This window comes from Diabrotica undecimpunctata, chromosome 1, assembly GCF_040954645.1.
Source record: "Diabrotica undecimpunctata isolate CICGRU chromosome 1, icDiaUnde3, whole genome shotgun sequence".
NCBI classification, from domain to species: domain Eukaryota; kingdom Metazoa; phylum Arthropoda; class Insecta; order Coleoptera; family Chrysomelidae; genus Diabrotica; species Diabrotica undecimpunctata.
The window spans coordinates 9136879-9159992 of NC_092803.1; the positions used below are offsets into that span (position 1 = coordinate 9136879).

Consider the following 23114-nt stretch of genomic DNA (forward strand, 5'->3'; position numbering starts at 1 on the left):
ATTTGGCATATTTTTGATCCAAAGCATCCACACCGGCCTTTGTCGAAATATAATAATAATTTAGGGGTTTTTTGTGTTGGCATCTACAACATTGTCATGGTGCATTGTAAATATCAATATAAAACTTTTGGTTTGGGATAGTGAGAGTGCGTGGTTTCCGTGAGCTCTCTGTCTACGACAGACCCAGATTGTAGTAGTTGAGAATTAATCATCCACGTTAGTTTCGTCATCAATGTTTATCAGTGTTTCATTATCTATTTATTTTTAAATTGGTCATCATCTTTTAAATTAATAATTAGTTTATTAACAGGAACTAGGAATTTTGTATACTCCTCTTCCGTTACCATTACTTTTTACCTTTTACTTTCAAATTTGATTAATCAATGGTTTCAATTGTTATCAATCAATTGGATTTACACACAATAATATGAAGGTAGTCTTAAAACTGGCTGTCCATTATTTGTTGCAAAGTTTCTTCAAAATATAAATCCCCTTCAATTAAAAAATTCTGAATTGCTAATTTCAATGACTTTAAACTTGGAATTTTTTACCGAGTCGTGAGTGGTACCGGTCATTGTTAAGTACAATTGTGGTGGTAACTGGTAATTTAGGAATTAAACTGTTTTCAAACCATACTTCAAACATACTGCTGTCCATATCATTATGATAATCTAACGAACAATCTGTACTGTTCTTAGCTAACGGTAATAATGCTCCATCTCTCCAACCGTTTTCACCGCCACAGTGTAAAATAATGATTCTCTTTAGAGGTTTGGAGGACCCTATATAAATTTCATTGGCCATCAGTTTACGCTTAATATTCGTTTTAGAGTCTGTCTCAAAACCTTCCGAAACTATTAATAGATTGTTAGAAAAGAAAAAATATGAGCATAATAAGACAATGGAATGGATGCGAAACAAGATGGCAGAAATTAATTTAGTAATGGATCAAAAGATTAAAGAGAGTGCTGAAGAAGTAAAAAAGACACTAGCTAAAATAAAGGAGGATGTTCAGGTTTTTCTAGCCACGGTTAAATCGAAGACTGAGGTAAATATTTTGAGTTTATAAAATCCATATCCATATTATCAAAATAGAACAGTAAAAATGATGAATTTTACTAAAAGAATAATTATAGTGCCTTTCAAAAAAGCAGAACATTCAAGAATAATCGTCAAATTCTGTAAATCTCTTTTGCATGTATTAAATGCAAATTTATAGTTTTTTTAATTAGCTTTTGTCCAAAAGTTATTTGTCTATAATTTTTATTTCTTTTACCTCGAAGCAGAATTTTGTAATTATTTTCATAGTTATCCTAGTTAACGGTATTGATTTTGATATCGAGACAAATGCAGTCTTTAGTCTAAAAATCAAGATATGAGTGTAATAGTGTTCAAATGCTTTTTCTTTTAGTAAATGACGTATTAAACGACATAGAAGATGACGATTCTCTCAAATTGTTAACCATTTAAACCTTTCTCTCTTAAGTATTCTGCCATACAGTCGTTCCATCTTCTTTTTGGTTTTCCTTTACCTCTCTTTCCATCAACTTATATAACAACTCTATCTAACAATTTTAGTAGTTACGATTTTGTCGAAAAGATAAAAATGGCCGATATATTGAATAAAAACAATTACTATAAAACTAAACTTGCAAGGTCTTATGCTCGCGTCTTTACCAGGCATACTCTAAAAATAAAAACCCTTAATATATTTCATATTACTCATTTGACGTGATTTTAGCCATATTTAAATAACTTAATGTCAATTTCAAAGTTAGCTAAAGAACAGTGGCTGCTTGACAGGCGTTCAAAAATAGAGGAATTGAAACAAAAACATGACCACTTTAGCATACATAAACATGTTAAAGAAGTGACAGGTTATACAAAACCTTACAGTTTAACAGTATTGTGAAGGACAATAAATTAATTACTGATCCCAAGGATCTACTTCAACATTGGAGAAACTACACACAGCAACTATACTCAGACAACACTAGAAGAAACTCTGAAAGTGAATATAAAAGTGAACCCTCCCCCAAAATATTGAAGTCAGAAGTTGTAAGGGCAATCAAACAGAGCAAATAGGGAAAAACAGCAGGGCCAGACGACATATATCTACATAGAGGTTCTAACAATGTTGAGTGAAGACAATATAGACGCCTTGATAGATTTTTTAATGACATTTATGGCTCCGGTCAAATACCACAGGATTGGCTTTAATCCCAATATACCAATCCCAAAAAAGCCAAAAGCTAATAGTTGCTACCATTTCCGAATGATCAGCTTATTGAGTCAGGTCCTAAAGCTCTTCTTAAAGATAATTCACACAAGAATATACAACAGATGTGAAAGAGACATTAGCCCCACACAGTTCGGTTTCAGACATGTGCCAAGGATTTGGCACAAGAGAAGCACTTTATAGCTTAACTGTCCTACTTCAGAAATGCAGAGATCAGCAAAAACATGTCTTCCTATGCTTTATAGATTACCAGAAAGCGTTCGATTTTGTTAATCATTCAGAATTAATAAGATTGCTCCAGGAACGTTCGATAGATGAGAAAGACCTTAAAATCATAAAGAACCTTTATATGAATCAAGTGAAGTCTGTGAGAGTAGGACTGGAATCTACATCATATTTCTCAATCGAAAAAGGTGTACGACAGGGTTGTGTTCTGTCACCCCTCCTTTTTAATCTTTACTCTGAAACGATTTTCGATAGAGCCTTAAGTAACACTGAAGATGAAATCAAAATCAACGGACAGACTATTAGTAATCTTCGCTATGCTGATGATACAGTCATAATAGCTGATAGCCAAGAAGCGCTACAACGACTAATAGATAGAATAAACACTGACGGAGAACGTCTGGGCTTGAAGATTAATATAGACAAGACGAAGGTAATGGTGGTGAGCAGAACACGAAATATGCAATTAAATATAAGAGTAAACCATAAAAAGAACATCCAAAAGGTCCCCAAGATTAGATATCTCGGTAGTTGGATAACTGAAGATCTAGATCCAGATATAGAGATACGTAGCAGGATTGAGCAAGCCAGAACAGCATTTACTAATATGAGGACCTTGCTAAGCAACAGCAGCCTTAACTTAACGCTTCGATATCGCTTTGTAAAATGTTATATTTACTCAATACTGCTATATGGTGTAGAAACCTGGACCATAAAGGCCAATGTGATGAACCGATTGGAGGCCTTTGAAATGTGGGTATTTAGAAGACTACTTAAAATTCCGTGGACAGATCACTCAACAAATGTCGAAGTATTAAATCCAATGGGCAGAGAACGAGAATTGCTGCCAATAATAAAAAGAAGAAAAACTACTTATCTGGGTCATATATGTCGAAATTCCAAGTACCAGTTCTTAAAGCTTACTATGGAAGGGAAGATAGAAGGAAAACGGTGAATCGGAAGAAAGAAATACTCATGGCTTAAAAACATAAGGGATTGGACAAACCTCGATGCCCATGCACTCTTTAGAGCCACACAAGACCGAGAGGAGTATGCCAGAATTGTCGCCAACATCCACTAATTGGATAGGGCACCATAAGAAGAATGTCAATTTAACGGGCGGTTCGTCGTTATAACAACTGTTTGTTAAAAAATATATACATTCAAAGTATGAATAGGATGTAATATTTAAATGGCACGAAAATAATTTAGAAACACACTATAAACGCTGTCAAAACAAAACAATTGCCAGTAGATGAATCAATTACCGACCATCGTCCTATGGCTGTCTCTGTTCGATGTATGCTATTGTATATAGGCAGACGGCTTAAGTTTATAGATTTAGTTTATGTGAGTAGAAAAGAGACGTAATATAAAAAATAATTTGTGAATAATGCTATAACTATGCAAAGATCTAGCGGATGGACTTGTTATCTTAGTATTGAGTAGAATAATTTTTGTCAATTATATTGGTTAGTACATGCTTTTTGCATTGTTTTATTCTGCATGTTTACCAAGAATACTAAGCTACTGTAAAAACCCTAACCGTTTGTTTCTGCCAGTTTGTATCCGTAACTTAAACATCTTTTTAGGTAAAGGAATTTCCAGATAATTATTTGTTTACATCATTGAAAGTCTTAAAAAACTTTCACGCAAATCAACACATTGCCGTAGATGAATTCTGCAAATTTATGCACGACACCGAACAATTAAGAATGCAACAGTTTAAAGATGTGTTAAAAGAGGCAAAAACTAAATGTGACGCAATAGCACATGAACTTCCTTTTGTATTAGATGAAATGTTTGAACTAGAAAGTCTGGTAAATATTATTTATTCGTGAACTACACCTTTTAAAGAAGGTGGTCCACTAATTTTATAGATTACTGTATATAATAAAGGATTGTTTCATTAGGCACTAAACCAAGCTACTATGAAGAATTATAAGGATTATGCAGAGCTTGAACAAGACTTAAAACTTCAAATAATTTATGATTTTAAACAATGGACAGGTGAAATTATGATAATTAAGGATCTACTTAGGGAGCATTTAAGGATTATGGTCAAAAAATCAATACCGTGAGTATGTCTAGAAATCTTACCTCAATTCTTTTTACACATACTTAACAGCCGCTTTAAAAATTAATGAGAAACTACTGGCATGTAAATGTGAAAGTTTCAAAAAACAAACGAAACTAAAAGGTTATTAAAAAGGATCTGAAACTGTTTTCTTGTGAAAAGTTAAATATTATGTTTATATGGAATTAACCAGGACCGTTTCTAGGATATCTGCCGTCCGATTACGAAAGTAATTTGCCTGCTCTCCCCAAACCCAACCTTGCTCGCCTTGCTTACCAGAAGCTCTGCAGACTATGCAGAACTAATAAGGTCGAAATGCGTATAAGCGAATGGCAGTGGCCCTGCATTGAAATTAACTCTCAAACGTCTTTCTGCTATATTTATTTATTCATGTTCAGAGTAATTCCATTTTCGGGTTTGAGTTTCGCCAAGTAAGAAATTTATCAAACTTATTTGTAATGTTCTAAATTAAATACATAAATATAAACACAGGGCAGGATGATAACATATCTACTAATAAGTTATACAGTAAACTTTGCTTTTCTAGCCTTTTTTAAGGCAAATGTTTTAGCAATGTTAGACACATCTATATTGACTGAAATATCCTTTTTAATACTAATGATGGATAATTCTAAAAGCCTTTTTTACCCAGTTATGGATCGTAGGTAATTTTTTATTATTTTAAGTTTCGAAACGCTTTTTTTTCCACTAGAACCGGTAATATTGAGAAAATTCGTTTTGTAAATACTAAACATGGAAATATATAGATGAGGCTATTGGTGAATAGGTATTTGATGACATTTAATGCAGTGGCGTATCTATAGGTTGGTACAATGCGACAAACGAGAGCTGGCGGGTGAGCTGCGCGAAAATAGAAAAGGACTTATTCTAAGAGAGATAGGAGAGGTACTTAATCGCGGGTGTCACAAATGCGTAGTTGCCGTGCCAAAAATTTAGTTGGGATCTGAAAATTACGTTAGTAGATATTATGTTCCGTGGTTGTGTGGATGCGTGTGTCATAAACTTATTTACCACTAAAACAAAATAAAAATAATAATAATATTGAATAAAACGTAGAAAAAACTGTTAATAATATTTATTTTCGTAAAACGTAATTAATTCTCAAAGGGAATTGATACAAATTATGTCTTAATGATTACTAAACTAAACACAACACAGAACACGCGTTCTTTGTTTGTTTTTCTAAGCCAGATGATAAAAGCAAGTAATATCGGCCTTTTATCTTGTGATATTGCTTACAATATCATATTTTGTTTCCCATTTATGAAAAATGCAACGTATCGAAATATTAAAGTGTCCAGCATATCTATAGTAAATAAACATAATGGAGAAACACATTTCAATTTTTATGTCATTTCTATTTCACATGTGTTTCACATTATTTACTGGTAATCTAATGCACTGTAATTTTTTATTTATTTATTGATTGTAACTTAACTTAAATTAAATTATTTAAAGCTCAATTTATTTTGAAAATAAGTATTATAATTAACAGTTAAATGAGCTACACGTTCTTGTATCTTTTTTAAATCAACTAAGACTGTATCTGCATTAGCTTCTTCGGTTGTAAACTTAAAAACATTGAAAATTATTTCTCGTGCTTGAGATACCAAAGGTTTGCCTTTTAATACACTTGCCATTTTAATAAATATAAATAATAGTTTATAATATAGCCACTCCAAATAAAAATGTAAATACTTGACAACATTGTTAGAAGTCTAGCACTAATCCCACGATGTGAACTCGTAGCCGACAGCAATAGGAATGAACAATCCCTTCCACTTTTCAATTTGTTCAACGCGCAACCCGCCAGCTCTCGCTTGTCGGATAATAAGTGTGGCAAAATGCCATGGGACCCTTGCCCGAGCTCACAAGTGACCTAATATTTTTAACAAAATTTAGTAAAAAATATAAATTTTATATAAGTACTTAAAATCAATCAAAGTTAGATACAACCAATATACAAATTCACAATTCAATTTCAAAAAAGGATCAATTTTAGAACGCATCCATTAGTTGCTTCATTCTTTGTCACGGTGCTTATACCCCAGTCAAGGAACGAAAAAGATTGAAAAAATCTTATACAGGTATTTAAAGATTTTAAAAGGTCTATAAAACGTTTCTTATGCAGAGAAAAATGGTTTAACTAAAAGTTGTTGATCATAAAAAGTTCTTTAATTTTGAGAATTTCCAAATTCAAATAATAAAAATGTCATGTCAAGTTTTTACATTTTTATGAGCTAAAAAGTCAGCTTTTTTAGTAACAAATTTAATAAAATGTTAAACGATTTTTAATACATCTTAAAAATATAGCCTTATAATAGAATCGATTGCGATTCTCAAAATACGTTTTGAGCAACATTTTTTCAGAAAAAAGAATAAATATTAATAACAGATAAAACTATAGTAAAATTTAATCAAAAACGAAAATTCTAACTCGATGTACTTAGCTAACCGTCGACTGCAGGCAAATGCAAATAACTACTGACGTATATTTAAAAAAAAGGTTAGGTGGTGACATCTAGTGAATAATAGTCAAAGACGAATAATGCAGGAATTTTTAAAGCGTATATTTTAACGGTGGGTAGGATTATCTGGGTTAAGCACAGGCGAGTATTTTCCTAAATAAAACATCCTCGACCTGGCGGGAAAAACAGGTTAAAATATATGAGTCCGCTAGATGCAAAACTCTGTATTTGCAAAAATTGTAAAAATTGAGTTTTAGCTGACAGTTATTTGTCACATGTTATAGCTATCTGCTGATGTAGAAATTCAGCAGCAAAGTAAGGTATTTACTAAGAAAAAGGCATTAGAAATCTTGAATCAGACGCAAAACTCTGTATTTGTCAGCCTATGCCAGTTGCATAACTGTGTAATTGCAATTGGCCAATCGCTTACATTGTTTGAGTCACATGACACGTCTCATGTGCACATGTCAATTATTCCATCATTCGCCATTACCGGTTTCACTGTTTGTTATTTGAGTACTAAAAACACCAAGTTTATTGCAAATAATTAACATTATGGATCTTCATGTGCATATTAGACCTTGTGAAAAAGGAAAAGGGAGAAAACGAGTTGTACAAACAGAAAAATGGAAACGAAATGTAATGAAACTTAAGAGGTAAGAGGTGTTTACAATTAACTAGATAGGTTTGGGACTTATTGTCAATATTTTTAGGCATAAACCTAAGGATTTACCCGGTTTTCCCACCTGTAACCATACAAAGAAAGTGTATTGTTGTATAGATTTAAAGATGCGAGACATTCAGCGTTTCCATAATAATCTGTATTCAACAACTGACAAAATAAAACAAAATATTTTTTTGCTGAAATTTTGTGAAGGTCAAAAGCCCAAGAGATCAGGTACAAACCTACATGGAATTTCAATTAAATATTTTGTTCCTACAGTAGAGGGTGGACTTTTAAGAGTATGCAAGACAGCATTTCTTGGAATAACTCATTTAAGTTCTGAAAGAATAGAGCGTGTTGTAAGAACGTTTGTTATCCGGGGTGAAATACCAAAAGAGAGAAGAGGGGGAGATACAACAAAAGGTAGATTTGATCCAATAAAATTATCTATCCAAACATTTATGGGGCGTTTGAACGGTGCAGAGAGTCATTATAATAGAGGACGATCGACTAGTTTGTTTTTACCATGTGATCTGAATTTTACAAAGCTTTACAGAATGTATTGTCAACGGCATCCACATCATTCCGTAAAGTTATCATATTTCCGAACATACGTTAATGAACACTACAACATATCATTCGGCACTCCCTTAGTAGATGCTTGTTCTGCGTGTCTCAGAGCGAAGGAAATTTTGAGAAAAGAAAATTCAGAAGAAGAAAAGTTAAAGGTTATAACAGAGCAGAGAGTTCATACGTTAAGAGTTAAAGCCTTTTATTCTTTGTTAAAAAATGAATCAAATCATAACATACAAATATTTTCTTTTGATTGTCAAAAAAATCTTTCTTTGCCAAAGCTTCCCGACCAGGCGGCTTATTTTTCACAGCAAATAAATTTTTATAATTTCACCATCGTGGCTGGAAATTCGAAATCCCATCTTTCTTCTGCAAATATGACGTCATATGTGTGGCTGGAGTTTGAACATCCAAAAGATTCAATGCTGTTGCCTCTGCTGTACATAATACTCTCATAAAATTCAACTTTAAAAATCAAATCGAAAAAGTTCACCTATTTGCAGATGGATGTGGTGGACAGAACAAAAATATCACGATGATGTCTATGATAATCTACTGGTTGGTTTATGAAGCACCTGGTCACATCAAGGAAGTGGAGTTTACGTTTCCTGTTGTTGGTCATTCCTTTTTGCCACCAGATAGGATTTTCGGTATGATAGAAAGGGAGATAAAAAAGAAGAACGTTGTAATAAACAGAAAAGAATATGAAGACATAATTGGAAAACACTCAAAGGTGCTGAGACTTGGTAAAGACTGGCAGATATCAGACTGGAGAAAGACGAGTGACGTTGTTGTTAAAAAACCTTCCCAGTGGCATTTTAAATGTAATGCAACGAAACGATTTATATTTTCTAAGGACAAAGATTATATGGCTACGGTAAGGGGGGAAATATTTTATCGTTCTGACATAGAGTTCAGCAAGTCTATAATACGAAAAGGGAAAAAGATTTCTTTATTGAAACAAAAGTTACAACAGATTGGATGTTCATTGAAAGGAGATAAATCGTCCATAGGCACTCTCCTTAGAAACCATTTTGGTGAAAATTGGAGAGACCAGCCGGATCTCAAATTTTATAAAATTATAGATACTGGCGTACAAGCAAATAATAACGAGAGTGCTGCAGAAAATGATCATATTGATGATGAGGACCCAGAGGAACTTAGAGTTTAGGAATTAATATAAATATATACATATTATAATTTGTAATACCTTTTGTACTTTGGATAAAAATAAACTTCACTAAAAGTTTACTTCCACATGCTTTCTTCCTTATTCCTAACACACTAGGTTTAGAAAACAGACTAATATAACAACCACTAATATCGTTAATGGTTGACTATTATCAGGTATTTGCAAATGTTAGTTGCATAAATCTGTATTTACATAGTTCACTTGCAAAACTCGGTATTTTCAAATTTTTCTTCCTTTTCTAGCAAACCCAATAACTTTTCTAAGAAAAAAATCATTATATTTTACCTAAGAAAGCATTTATCTATCACAAAAAAGTGCCATTTATTATGTCTAAGGTTTTTTGCAAATTTATCAGTTTTTTGCAACTGACTTATACAGTAAATACAAAGTTTTGCATCTAGCGGACTCATATATAAACAACAAAATGTAAGAATATATTTTCTAACTCATTTCGACCTGAAGTTGTATACCTATATAAAAATTGAAATTTACATATAAAATAAAAATTTCTATTCTTAAATTCAACTTCTGTTGATAGTGCGAGGGCTCGCACCGTCCTATTGACTTGTCGCCCGGTTACTCCGCATCTTTTGCACTCCAGGGTCGAAACCGTTCTACTCAAACTACCCAAATGATTGTCTGCTTCTTTTTTCCTCCATCTGGTTATTACTCTCCTCTTTTTTCCAATTCTTCTTTTGATAATTACTTTCGGTATTATTTTTTGTATTATTCTGTGTATATGTACCATCCAGCTAATTCTTTTTTTGGTACCTTTATATCCATACTTCCAGCATTTCGATATGTGTATTTCTTTTTATAATCCAAGTTTCACGATGGTGAAGATCAAGATACCCCGAATTTTGGTTACAGTATCAACTGCTTTCAAGCTTTGTACATTTTTTATTATCGCCATAATTATAATATATATATATATATATATATATATATATATAATATACAAATCTTTTATTTTTTATGTCATAATTACTAAAGATTCGCTGGAGAAACCCTCGTAAGAGATATAAGTAAAACCACGTCATTTGTATCGCCTGTAGAACTTCACAGACTGGATTCGCTTAAATCCGAGTTTGTATATGCCTTTTTTGGTGATGATAACGTTCCAGTGGCGAGACATGAAGTGGAGAGGTGGCTGAAAGGCGTACAAAGAACTTTAGGATCTCTAGGTAATAAAAAATGTATTTGAATTTACTTGCTACTTTTGTGAAAAAGGGTGTACATATGTGAAATTATTAATATAATTTCAGTGTATGGGAACTGTATTAAATAAGGCTGGTTCAAAAAAATTAGGAGAGGTAGTAAAGGGTTATACAGATAATAGCCAAATTAAGTTTATAAAAAGTCTTGCCAATACTGCTGTTACAAACACACTCGCGGTATTTATAGGCTTTCACTTGCGGTTGTTCCTCGTACGGGGGGAGCTGTCTTTACCAGTTTCTTAACACGTGTCTCGTGGTACTAACACTAAGATCAAGAGAAAGCACATTTGCGGTTGTTGTCTGCGATTCAAAAGAGTATTCGCGGTATTTTTCTCGTAAGTATTAGAGAGAGAATGTCTGTTACTAGCGGCAGTCAACAGTCTATTGCTAGCAAAAGTCAACAGTCAAGAGAGTACGTCTGTTGCTAGTGGCAGTCAACAGTCGAGCGAGAGTCTTTTTCGTTTGCTATTTTAAAACTGTCCGTATTTTTAAAGGAGTGGGGTTGAGTGGGGGGAGAAGTGAGAATAGGAATTATTACTAAGGGTTGGACTAGGGTAATGATTAGACTTCGGCAAATATGCAAATAAAAATGTAGAAAATATGCACATAAATATGCACGTGTTTACCCGAAAATATGCAAATATTTTACAAAATATGCATACAAATAAATAAAAAAATCGTAAAATAGTAACAATTTTATTTAAAAAAAAAGTGTACATAACTAAATATTTCCTACTATTCATTAAGATTTACATTTATTTTAAGTAACTACATCATTTTTAAGTATGAATAAACTTATTTAGAATTATGGTAACAATAAATGACCAAGTGGTGTTCAAAATTTTCTAACAAAAACTTGTGGCTTCTGTCTGAGTACATATATTTATATATGGAAAAACTTCGTTCAACATCAACTGATGTAACGGGAGCATTTTTCAAACTAACCAAAACATTTGGTTCTAAATTAATTGTTTCCGAAATATTTCCAGCTAGAACACTGACTACTTCAGAAAGAATATGGTAACCTTTATTTTTTTCCATAGTAGCTTCAAATTTTTTTAAAATATCTTTTCCAATATTACCTCTAACGTTCCGACAACATGACGCAAATTCTTTTATTAATGCTGTACTTTCGAACAATGACAGTTTTGGTGATTCTAACTGAGTAATTGTTTTTTGAACAAAACTAAAATTTGATTTTATAAATGAAAGTTCTTGTTGAAGCAAGTTACTCTGAAAAGTTTGTTTAGAATCCAAAAGAGATTGGGAACTTTCATCTGTTAACGTATCAATTATGTTCTTTATTTTAACAAAATGATCTGCATAAAAATTAGCTGCTTCTAACCATGTTCCCCATCGCGTTAAAATAGGTTGTGGTGGAAGAGGAATGTTAGGTAGCATTTCTTTATAAAGTTGAATTCTTATAGGAGATTTAAGAAATACTTTTTTGACACTGGATATCATGGTATTTACAAGAGGAAACTTTTTTCGTATTTCCTCTGCAACTCTGTTTAATCCATGCGCTACACAAGTAACATGTATTAAATCTGGGAAAAATATTTTTAAATTTTGTCCTGCTTTCACCATATAAGGAGCAGCATCCGATAAAATAAGCAGTAATTTATTAGAAGGAATAGTTGTCGGAAGAAAAAAAGTTGCTAATGTTTCTTGTATAAAACGCGAAATTGTTAAAGCATTTGTTTTCTCAAGTTGCTGGCATGAAATAAGATGAGATTTTGGTAAGGTATCTTCTTTAAGAATACTAATCAATAAATGAGCAATATACTTTCCTGAGGAATCAGTAGTTTCGTCTACAGATATGTAAAAATAATTATCTGCAATTTCTTCCTTAATATTAATTAACACCGACGAGTATAGCCCGTTCACATTATTTCTTCTTAGAGACCGATCACTTGGAACATTAAGTTTGCAATATTTTTTTAGAACTGAACTAAAATTTACATTTGCTAATTTTGAAAGCGGTATGTTTGCAGACACTAATGCGCGACACAAGTCTTCATTAAAAGTTTCTTGCTCATCTAATTTTTTTGAAGTAGATTGGAAACATTTAGCCATTGAAGTTTGATGTTTTCCTCCTATTTTTCCTTTTTTTGCAATGTGTGAAGCAGTTCTCACATGTTGGTCTATCTGAAATTTCTTCTCACATGCTATCTATAAATAAAAATAAAAACCTTTATTTTAACCCAACCTTTAAAATATAAAAATATACAAGGTGTTTTTGGTTAATCAAATAACTGGTTTGGAAAAAAAAACACTCGCTAAGTGTTTTAAATGCAGTATTAATCCACAAATTAGTTTTTGTTACTAACCATTAGTACATCATATAACTTATTTTAAAATTCAACAAAAGTTTTTTTTTTATTAATTCAATTACAATAAAAATAATTGTGTTTTAGAATAGCTGACTTCATAAAAAAAAGTAAAGGTGAAAAATTTTTCTAAATACATACCATTGTATTGTACCATGGACAATTTTTTCTCACTAAAGGAAGCTATTTTTCATTTAAAAACAACCTACGAGTACTAAATTTCAAGTAAATACGTGTATTGGTTTTAAAGTTATTGTTGTTATTAACTAAAAGAATTTAATTTTTTTTAATTTTAACACCCTGTATCTCGAAAAGTAAATAAGTTTGACCCCTCATTAACTATATCGTTTTGTTCAATTTTTCGAGAAGTATCTACAGTCAAACGTTGTAAGTGTCATTTGGAAACACCCTGTATGTATGAAATATTAGATATTTAATAGAAAATATTAGATACTTACAATTTTGCCACAGACTGAACAGTAGATTTTTCCCATATCCATAGACAGCTCTTTATAAGGTTTAATCCAAGTTGAAGCACTGGTTGTTTTAGGCATTATAAAATCACAATCTTCCTTTTTGTTACGCACAACGAGTGTTTACGCTTTGAATATCAAAACAAAAATTATTTACAAATATGAGCATCAAATTAGAAATGTTTAGGTACCTAATTCAATAAACTGTGAGATTTTGGAAAATCCCTAAATTAGGAACAAAACTATTAGCCGTTTACCTGCTGTTAAGATACAATAAATTGTAGATAGATTTGGGGATTAGATCATAAAATGCAAATGAGCGAACCCTTAGCGATTATCCAATAACTGAATGCCTCAGTGACCAAGACTTTCTAAGAATGTTGAGGGCTACTTAAATTGATCTTCTTTGAAATTGTAAATGTTTTGTACCTGTAGAGATTACGTACTTAGATCATTTCTTGATTAAAATGACTACAAAATTTTATACAAGAATTGAAATAAATTGGTATGTTTAAAAATTTTCGAATACAGTATAAAAATCTGAACTTTTATGCACTTTATGCAAACTTTTATACAAATATGCCAAAATATGAAATATTTGCATAAAATATGCACAATATGCAAAATATGCAATATGCATATTTGCCGAAGTCTAGTAATGATTTTAAAATTGAGGTAGAGAATGATAGGAACTAATACAGCCAAAATATGACATGGTCTTTCGCATGTGAAAAATTGAACAATTATCAATAGTCCATAACCTTCCTTCCTCGTAAGGAAATGGCAAATGAAAGTGGTAATATCAGTATTCTCTTTCTTTGTGCCATTTCCTCTATGATAGAATTTTCTTTTATGATTTACGTTGCCTTACGAATCGTAACAATTCTAATTTAAGCATAGTCGTACCATACAGTATTGCATTGGAGCTTATCAAGAATATAGTCCGTCCCAAACCCTTCTTTCAGTGCGTCATAGTTGATCGAATTCTCTCTAACGCATTAAGCTAGAAGTGACAGAAAAAAACGTGAGTCTGTGATTATTATACATAGTACTTAGAAAATTATGTATCGTTCACGGGTATTTGCATATTAAAGTGAATTCTACTTACGGATGTATAATTGGTTGGAGTTTAGAATACGGTAAATAGATATCCAATCAATGTAGTAATAGTATTTTCAGACATTTTAAGTGAAAATTTAATTTTGTATTTATTGTCATAAAAATATTTTATATATGCCGAGATATACCGAGAATGAACAAAGACTAATATTAAAATTATTAAATTATTTTTAATTAGAAAAAGAGGCTGGGACAACTTTATTACCAGTTTCTGCCGTTCGTGAAGTAAGTTTTAAATTATTCTAAAAAAATATTAATAGTAGTTTAAATAATATACATTTTAGCGTGTTGTCGAAGCGTTAGGAGTTTCGTTACCAACAGTAAGACGATTGACAAATCAAGGCTTTCAAACAGATGCTAGCTAATATTTGCAATGAGTACTTCTTCTTCTTCTAGTTCCATGACCGTTATCGATCGTTGGATATCATGTTGGCTAATGATCATATTTTTCAGGGTGTCTTATAATGTGACCGAAGTATTCCAGCAATGAGTACTTCAGTATGTGATAATCTAGGACCTTCATTAACAAATAAATATCAACATGTTATTAGAACTCGTGTATACAGAATGTTTAGTGAAGGTTTGTATCAAAATATAGGTTGCCATAACCTACTGAAATATCACTAGCGTCTTTACATTTTTTCTTGTTCATTTTAGGTGAACATGTTACCCTTCATGCCCTTTAAGGAAAACTGAAGGACATAGATGAAATTACCATTTCTACTAGTGCACTGAGTAGGGTTTGAAAATATATGAAATTCAGATGGTTAAACTGCAATATATCAAATCGAAAATATCTAACGGAACAATCACATGTAGCGTATAAAAGATTACAATTTTTAAAAGAATACAAGAGAATTAACATGATTTACACCCGTTACAACCTGTTTTCTTGGATGAGACCTAAATATATAGCAAGAGAGGATTCCGCAAGAGTTGGCAAGATGGCAGCATTAATGCTGTCGATTAGATGCTGTCGATAATAATTGGACAATCATTGTGGTAAATTTAAAGTTACACCAGAAAAATGGAAGGAATATATAAGACATGCAGAAGATATCGTAAATGAATACTGGGAGATAGCCAAAAAAAAAATGATGCCACCCACATAATTGTTAATTTTAACGAATCAGATACTGAATCAGATCGTGAATTCAGGAATGATATTGAGCAAATATCTTAAACTATTACCGTTATGGATATTTATATGTATTAAAATGGTTCTTTTTAGAACCACGACATTTTCTTGAACTGTAAGATATAATTGATGCCAGCCACATATCCCCTGTAATCATTGATTTTAATGAATCAGATTCTGAATCGGATTGTGGATTGTTTGAAATATAATATTTATTTTTGTTATTTATAAAAAAAGAAGGTAAACTTACATTCGGTATCTTGTTTTTTAACTAAACTCCATTAACACTATTTCATCTGCATACCGGAACTGGTAGATTAATTCAAAAATCAATTGCTTCACTATTTAAACTATTTCCACTACTTAATGTTAAATCTTCACAAAATTAAAGTATTGGCTGCCACAGAAACTTATCGAAAAATTACTTATCCGAATATGATTGATTTCAATCGAGGCTATTTTATCACAGGAATGTTTGCTTTGATGCCTTGCAATTGCCAGTAAATTTTTTTATCTCGCAATCAACTCTTAAAAGATTCTAGGAGGAAGTGTTCTTTTAAATAAACAAACATTCCAATACCATAGTGTCTGTAATAAATAATAATAAATCCATACATAAATCTTAGCTAATTAATCACTTTCCTTGGAATGTATACAATAGGAATTATGACAAACTGCCGTTCCAATATAATGCGCAATAAAAATTTTTATTCAGGACGGGACCTCTAATATGTTAATTAAAAAAGTTATTACTCCACATTTAAAAAAAAATAACCTTTTCACATTTAGCCGATTACGATCCTGCAACTGTCAGAGTTAACTAAAATGTCATGCAATAATTCTCGACATTCTTAAAATCCTATATGACGTCAAAATTAGTGACGCACTGAAAGAAGGGTTTGCGACAGACTGTACCTATTTTTTTCCCTAAATGCGTTGAGTCGGTAACTAATTTTAAATGATAGCGGATTTTATCGGAAACAACGACAAAATTCATTTAATAGAAAATTCAATACTTAAGTAAATTAAATAATAAGTTGTAATATATTTTCATCCCTATAAAGCCACCTTCTTCAGGTTCCTTCTCCTATCGGAGGTTGGAAATCATCATCGCTATTTTAATTTTATTGGCCGCGCTTCTGAACAATTCTAATGAGCTGCAACCGAACCGATAAAGCCACCACTAACCCCTAAAAGTTTAGTTTTTTGCATTTTTTCGATTTGTTAATTTTTTTTAACTATGTTCGTTAATTAATTAAATTTTATTTATTTATTTTGAAAGAATACACTGCGGTAAAGTCTTAACAATCCATCAAGAATCCTTTATTTTTTAATTTCAATAAATAACTTAAAACACGCTTCAATATCATGTTTGCCACTAATATTCCTCGTCTCGAATAAAAACCAGTCATATATATTTAGGGATTCTACAGTATTCACTGCCTTCCCTCGCTCAACCGTTTCCATCTCTCTCTGTTGTTCCATTCTCCATCGTTTAGTCCTCTCTTACTCATGGCGTCGTCTACTTCGTTCCTCCAGGATTTTCGGGGTCGTCCTCTTTTCCTCCTTCCTATGGGGCTCCATTCGGTTATTCTCTTTATCCATCTGCTGTCGCTAGTTCTTCTTACATGTCCATACCACTTTAGTCTTTTTTGTTCTATATATGTTAGTATGTCTATTTCTATTGTTGTTCTTTGCTTTATTTCGTCATTACTTCTCCTATCCATTCTTGTTACTCTGCAGCATCTTCGCAGACATTCCATCTCTATTGCGACTATCTTACTGCTGTTTTTCTTGTTTATGATCCAATTTTCAGCCCCGTATGTCATAATACTTCGCACTAATGTTTTATAAATCTGCGTTTTTGTCTTCATATTTAGGTGTCTATCCCACCATACTGAGTTAAGTTGTCGGATTGCTGTTCTTGTTTGTCCTAATCTTTGTGTAATTTCTTCCTCTGTTGTTGCCTTTTTCGTGACTATAAACCCCAGGTATTTGAATTTATCCTTTCCTTTGATTGTTACGTTGTCATCAATCTGTAGATCTTCTATGGCTTCTTCACTTGTAGATAGGTACTCTGTTTTCGCGAGGTTAATATCTAGGCCAGCCTTGGTATATTCTTCTTATAGTTTCTTCATCATGTAGCTGAGGTCGTCTTGGTCTTGTGCAATCACTACTTGATCGTCTGCAAAACTTAATGTATATAGGTATTTGTTCCGTACCGGTACTCCCATGCCTTCGCATTTTCTTTTCCATGTAGTCAAGGCTTTCTCTAAGTATATTTTGAATAGGGTTGGAGATGTGGAACAACCCTGCAGGAGCCTTTTTGTTGTGGTGAAGTCTCCTATGATTCTTGTTCCCATTTTAATGGACACTTTATTTTCTTTATACAGAGCTTTTGTAGCTTCTATGAGTTCCGTCTGTATTTCTAATTTGTACATTGCCTCCCATAGTTCTGACCTTAGTACAGAGTCATACGCCTTTCTCAGGTCCACAAATGCCAAGTGTATATCTCTATTTTTTGCTTTTTTCTTTTCCAACAGTTGTTCCAGTGTGTATATGTGGTCTATGCATGATCTTCCTGCCGTGAAGCCTGCCTGATCCTCTCCGATTTTGCCTTTTATCGCTTGCTCTATCTTTTCTCGCAGTATCTTCCCATATAATCTTCCTATTGATGATATTACGCTTATTCCTCTGTAGTTTTCGCATCGTTTTCTATCTCCTTTCTTAAATATAGATGTCATATATGCCGCCGTCCATTCCTTTGGGAGCTGTTCTCCATTTATGGCTTTCTGAAATATCCATTGTATCATCCGGTGTAATTTTTTTGATCCGTATTTTATAAGCTCAGGTGAGATGCCTCCAGGTCCCGGTGCTTTCTTATTTTTGATTGCTTTTATGGCCGTTCTCATTTCCCTATCTGTTATTTCTATTTCTTGTTGTGGGAATCTGCTTCGTCTTCGCCTGTTTTTTTTTCCAATGAATTGTGGTCTTTGTTCTGTTAATAGTTCCTTGTAGTAGTCATTCCATTCTTTGTCCTGTATATTTCCCAATTTAATATTTTCTTTTGAGTAAAAACCAGTCAAAAGCCTCATTTTTACAAGCTTACACCTGATTATAAAATGTTCTTCCTTGTATCTGACCAACTTTGCAAATTCGATAGAAACAACAGGTATTTATGGTTACTAAGAAATGATTTAGTAAGTTTTATTTTTTTCGGAATTCTTATTTAAAGGACAATAAACCTTTATTGTTTTATTTATGCATTTTCTTCGTAAATATATGGAGAAAATGGTTTATTAATTTATGAAATTACATTATTAAAGTTCGTTACCTACAAGCCATTGAAATCGTTGAATTTGACGATTTGCTTTCTTCCTATAAATTGTTGGATTGGAGCGGCATTTCGGCATTCTATAATCGCATCTACAGCCGAACAGTACGCCCAAAAATGCATTATATGTTCAAGTCTCAAGTCAGACACTCTCTCGACAACATAAGACTATGGCTCCACGAGCGACAGATTGTCGCTAGCAGTAGCAGTAAAATGTAGCTTGATAAATGAAAACAACAGCAGTGATACTGAGTGGCTCCACGCTCTGTAGATTGTCGCTTCGTTTCGAGACCGAGATGCGTCGTCAAGGTCGTGTCGCGTTCGAATAGATCCGGACCTATTTTTTAGCAGTAATATTTGCCATTTAATCGGATATTTTTGTTCTTGTTTGTTTATTTCTCTGTGTTTGTTAAGTTGTTTCTTTGTTTTTATAAATTACTTTAAAGTTTTTTCATACAATTTTGTGTCTCAAATCATAACAAAAAATTATAAGTTCTAAGAAAGAAATAAATCCAATATTTTCTTTATCGGTATTCTAGATAACAAAAATCAATGGATGTTTTTTTTTCAATCCCAATTAACCGTATCAAACTATACTTTATAATAGATGCCATTATTAAACAAGAAAAAGTTCCATCCATCCAATGGCGCTACAGCCCAAATCGGGCCTTAGCCTCCTTCAACAGGCTTCTCCAACCATCTCTATTTACCGCTGTTCTTTTCCATGAACGCGTTCCCAGTCAGTTCCTGGTATCCTCATCGACTTCATCTTCCCATCTCTTTTTAGGTCTTCCAACAGGTCTTTTTCCCTGCATTCTTGCATTTAATAATTTTCTGGGGATTCTAATTAAACAAGAAAAAGTTGAATAGAGAGAATAAACAGTTTTTATTGATTTCCCGAAAATCTATTTTTTGGATTTCCTTCTTCGAACTGGTGATTCATTTCTATATAAGTGGTTGTCTAATCATGTCATATAAATAAAATTTTAATAATTATTGTTTATAGTAAAATTTTAATATCCTTCAGTACTAATGTTTCGTTTTCGATAGCTTGGCGGGATTCATAAATAAAAGAATGCAACAAAGCAGAATTTATGTCGCATCAGAGTTTTTTAAATTATTTTAACATAAAAAAGCAAGTTAGATATTGAAAAAGGAAGATTCATTACATCAACCCAATATGATAAATTAATATAATCGACATATGGGAGCCGTCGATCTACTTGATAATTCAGTACCTAATTACAGAGTACGCAGAGGTAAGAAGTGGTGGCGGCCCCTTTTTATTCTAATGAAAGTTAAATAGTTAAATCTTTTGTTTTTTTTTTTTTTTATTTTTAGGTAGATACATGTATAGGATTATAAAATATGTAATTTGAAATCTTACTTTAAGGTAGGGAATTGCTAATTTTTCTTCTGGGCTTAGGCTATCAGGCATTGATGTATCCTGTTTTCGTATGACATCTTCTATTTCACATAATAAAAAATAAAGAAGACACTGACATCCTGTAATATTCAAAAAACTTGTCAGGATATTCTTTTAATTTGTTGTGTAAAAGCAAAAATTTTCCCTCTGTCTTTCTAGGCACTAGAACAGGGTGAATCCACCATTTCCGTTGTTTTTTAACCCTACGTCGACGGCAAAATGCCAATATTAAAGCAACTTTTTGTTGAAATGATAGATTATCCATACTATATTATTGTATTATCGGTGTGAATTTATTTTACTTATTTATTTATTTATTTTATCTGCTATATACACGGACATTATATAAACGGACAAGATACCACTGATTGTAGCTGCGTCATATTAACGCTCATGGAGCCACTACAAGACCAAAACGCGGCGATATGCGCTGTAAACTGTCGCTCGTGGAGCCATGATTTTACTGCTTTACTGCCGCCGTAATTTTACTGCTACTACTAGCGACAATCTGTCGCTCGTGGAGCCATAGCCTAACAGTGTCAATCTCGGTTACCTTTCAATTTATACTCGTACTACGTAAAACTCTCTGCATATATATCAGAAAAAAGTTGCTTTTTGCTTAAATGTTAAAAACTATGATGTTTTTCTATTACCTTCCCACAGAAATTCCAGTTGAAAAATAGCGCCTAGTAATTTTTCGATTTTTTAAGTACTTTTTCGGCTTCGTTTGCTGGGGATCTTCCACACAAAACAAATACTTGATCTGTTACAGATCAAACGGCGAGGAACATTGTCTCCCTTTACAAATCAGTGATTCCTATACTCTTCCACCGCTTCCTGGATGAGCTCGATGAAATTAAACATTCAATGTGTATCGCTGGAATCTGTCATAAAAAGGAGATCGAAGATTTTAAATGTGACATTTACACACCTACTGTGGAGCAACTGAATATTGAGTACACTTACCAATTGGAGGAATTACAAGTAAGTTATCTTAAACAACATTACTTTCCATTTATTACTTAGTTACTTATAAAAATGGAGTTACTCATAAAACTACTTGTTTCTAGAATTTCTGGGGAAATAGCATAGACGAAATGACTGACACCATAAACGAAACGTATGCTTTTCTAACAGCCGCAGCCTGTTTGTGGGACCAACATTTTATTCGAGTTAAAGAACTTCAAGGGGTTGTTCTTAAAGATATAGAAGAAACTATAAGGAGAAATGGACACTTGACAGATGTAATTATCAACAATCTATTGTAACCTATGATAAATCTAATAGAAACGTGTATTTTTAGACGTACGAAGCTAGTTTGAACATAGAAATTGAAAAACTTATGGAGGGAAGTAATGAGAAAGCTTTGTCAAATGCTTTAGATAATATTTATAATATTCTAGATAAAATGGAATTGTCGTAAGTATTAATTAAAATTAACTTATATAAACTAATATAAGATACCTTTTTATTATTTTATTTTAACAAAATATTGGTCATTTCAACGTGTCTTTTCACAAAGTACTTCAATTTGAATATTGAATATCGATAAAATTATCGACCACGGCAATCTGTCTCACCCGATTCATAAGATTATGATTAATTCCACAATACATTTAGCTGAGCGGTGAACCCCCAAAATGACACCTGTACTGTATGCCATACCATAACCTTTCCATAAAGGTAAATTTGGTAAAACAAATTAAGGACAGGGTGATTAAAATATCGGACAAATGGTTTCATTAATAAACCTTAGCAGTCTTTACAACTTATTTATTGATAATCCTTCTCTACATGCAATGATTAAAAAAATCCTTTTTAACACCACATCTATTGATCCAGTGACAATCAAAGAAGACAGTAACATAAATCATCACACTACATTCCAAGAACATCTATATTTTAGTGCGTCTGTGTATCCGCTTATACGTATACGAGCCCTAAAAGGGCTCTTTAGAACGGCTATTCACAGTCGCTCTGAACGTGAAAATAAGTCTCTTCTGTCTTAGGAAGCAACTCTAACATGGCTTCGTATGGACGCAAATAGCGTCTGTTTTGCCTTGCAATTCTTAGAAGGCACAGATTAAAGCAAAAATCTGAATTTGGTTTGGAAAATTAGTTTACGGATTTTATCTATAATTTTGTTCATTGCCGTATATCAAAGAAATCTGGAAGCAAATAAAGTTACCAGAAGACTGGTATGTAGGTATAATTGTACCTATCCACAAGAAAGGAGATCAAACAATATGTGACAACTATAGAGGAATAACCCTCCTAAACGTAACATACAAAATATTGGCATATATTCTTTACGACCGACTATCGGGATATTCTTCTTCTTCTCATTGCGCCGTCTCCTTTCGAAGGTTGGCGATCCAAATGGCAATTGTAGTTTTGGAAACTGCTGCGCGAAAGATCTCTGCGGATGAGCGGTCGAACCATCTCCTCAGGTCTTTCAGCCACGAGTTCTGGCGTCTTCCTACTGATCTTTTGCCCTGTACTTTTCCTTCCAGTATAACTTGAAGTAATTCATATCTTTCGCCTCTCAACACATGACCCAAGTATTGCATTTTCCTCTCTTTGATTATTCTTAGTAATTCTTTTTGTTTACACATACG

The 23114-nt window shown here is 32.7% G+C and overlaps 1 protein-coding gene across 1 annotated transcript in view; it reads left to right on the top strand.

Annotated features, from left to right (window-relative positions):
• The window catches only part of LOC140432892 (uncharacterized), a 48108-nt gene that overhangs the window by 867 nt on the left and 24127 nt on the right, over positions 1–23114 (top strand). The window contains exons 2-8 of the mRNA XM_072521268.1: positions 831–1048; positions 4057–4284; positions 4378–4541; positions 10453–10643; positions 21269–21480; positions 21567–21740; positions 21800–21915. Of these exons, the coding sequence (XP_072377369.1) occupies positions 831–1048; positions 4057–4284; positions 4378–4541; positions 10453–10643; positions 21269–21480; positions 21567–21740; positions 21800–21915 (1303 nt within the window). The remainder of the gene's footprint in view (positions 1–830; positions 1049–4056; positions 4285–4377; positions 4542–10452; positions 10644–21268; positions 21481–21566; positions 21741–21799; positions 21916–23114) is intronic.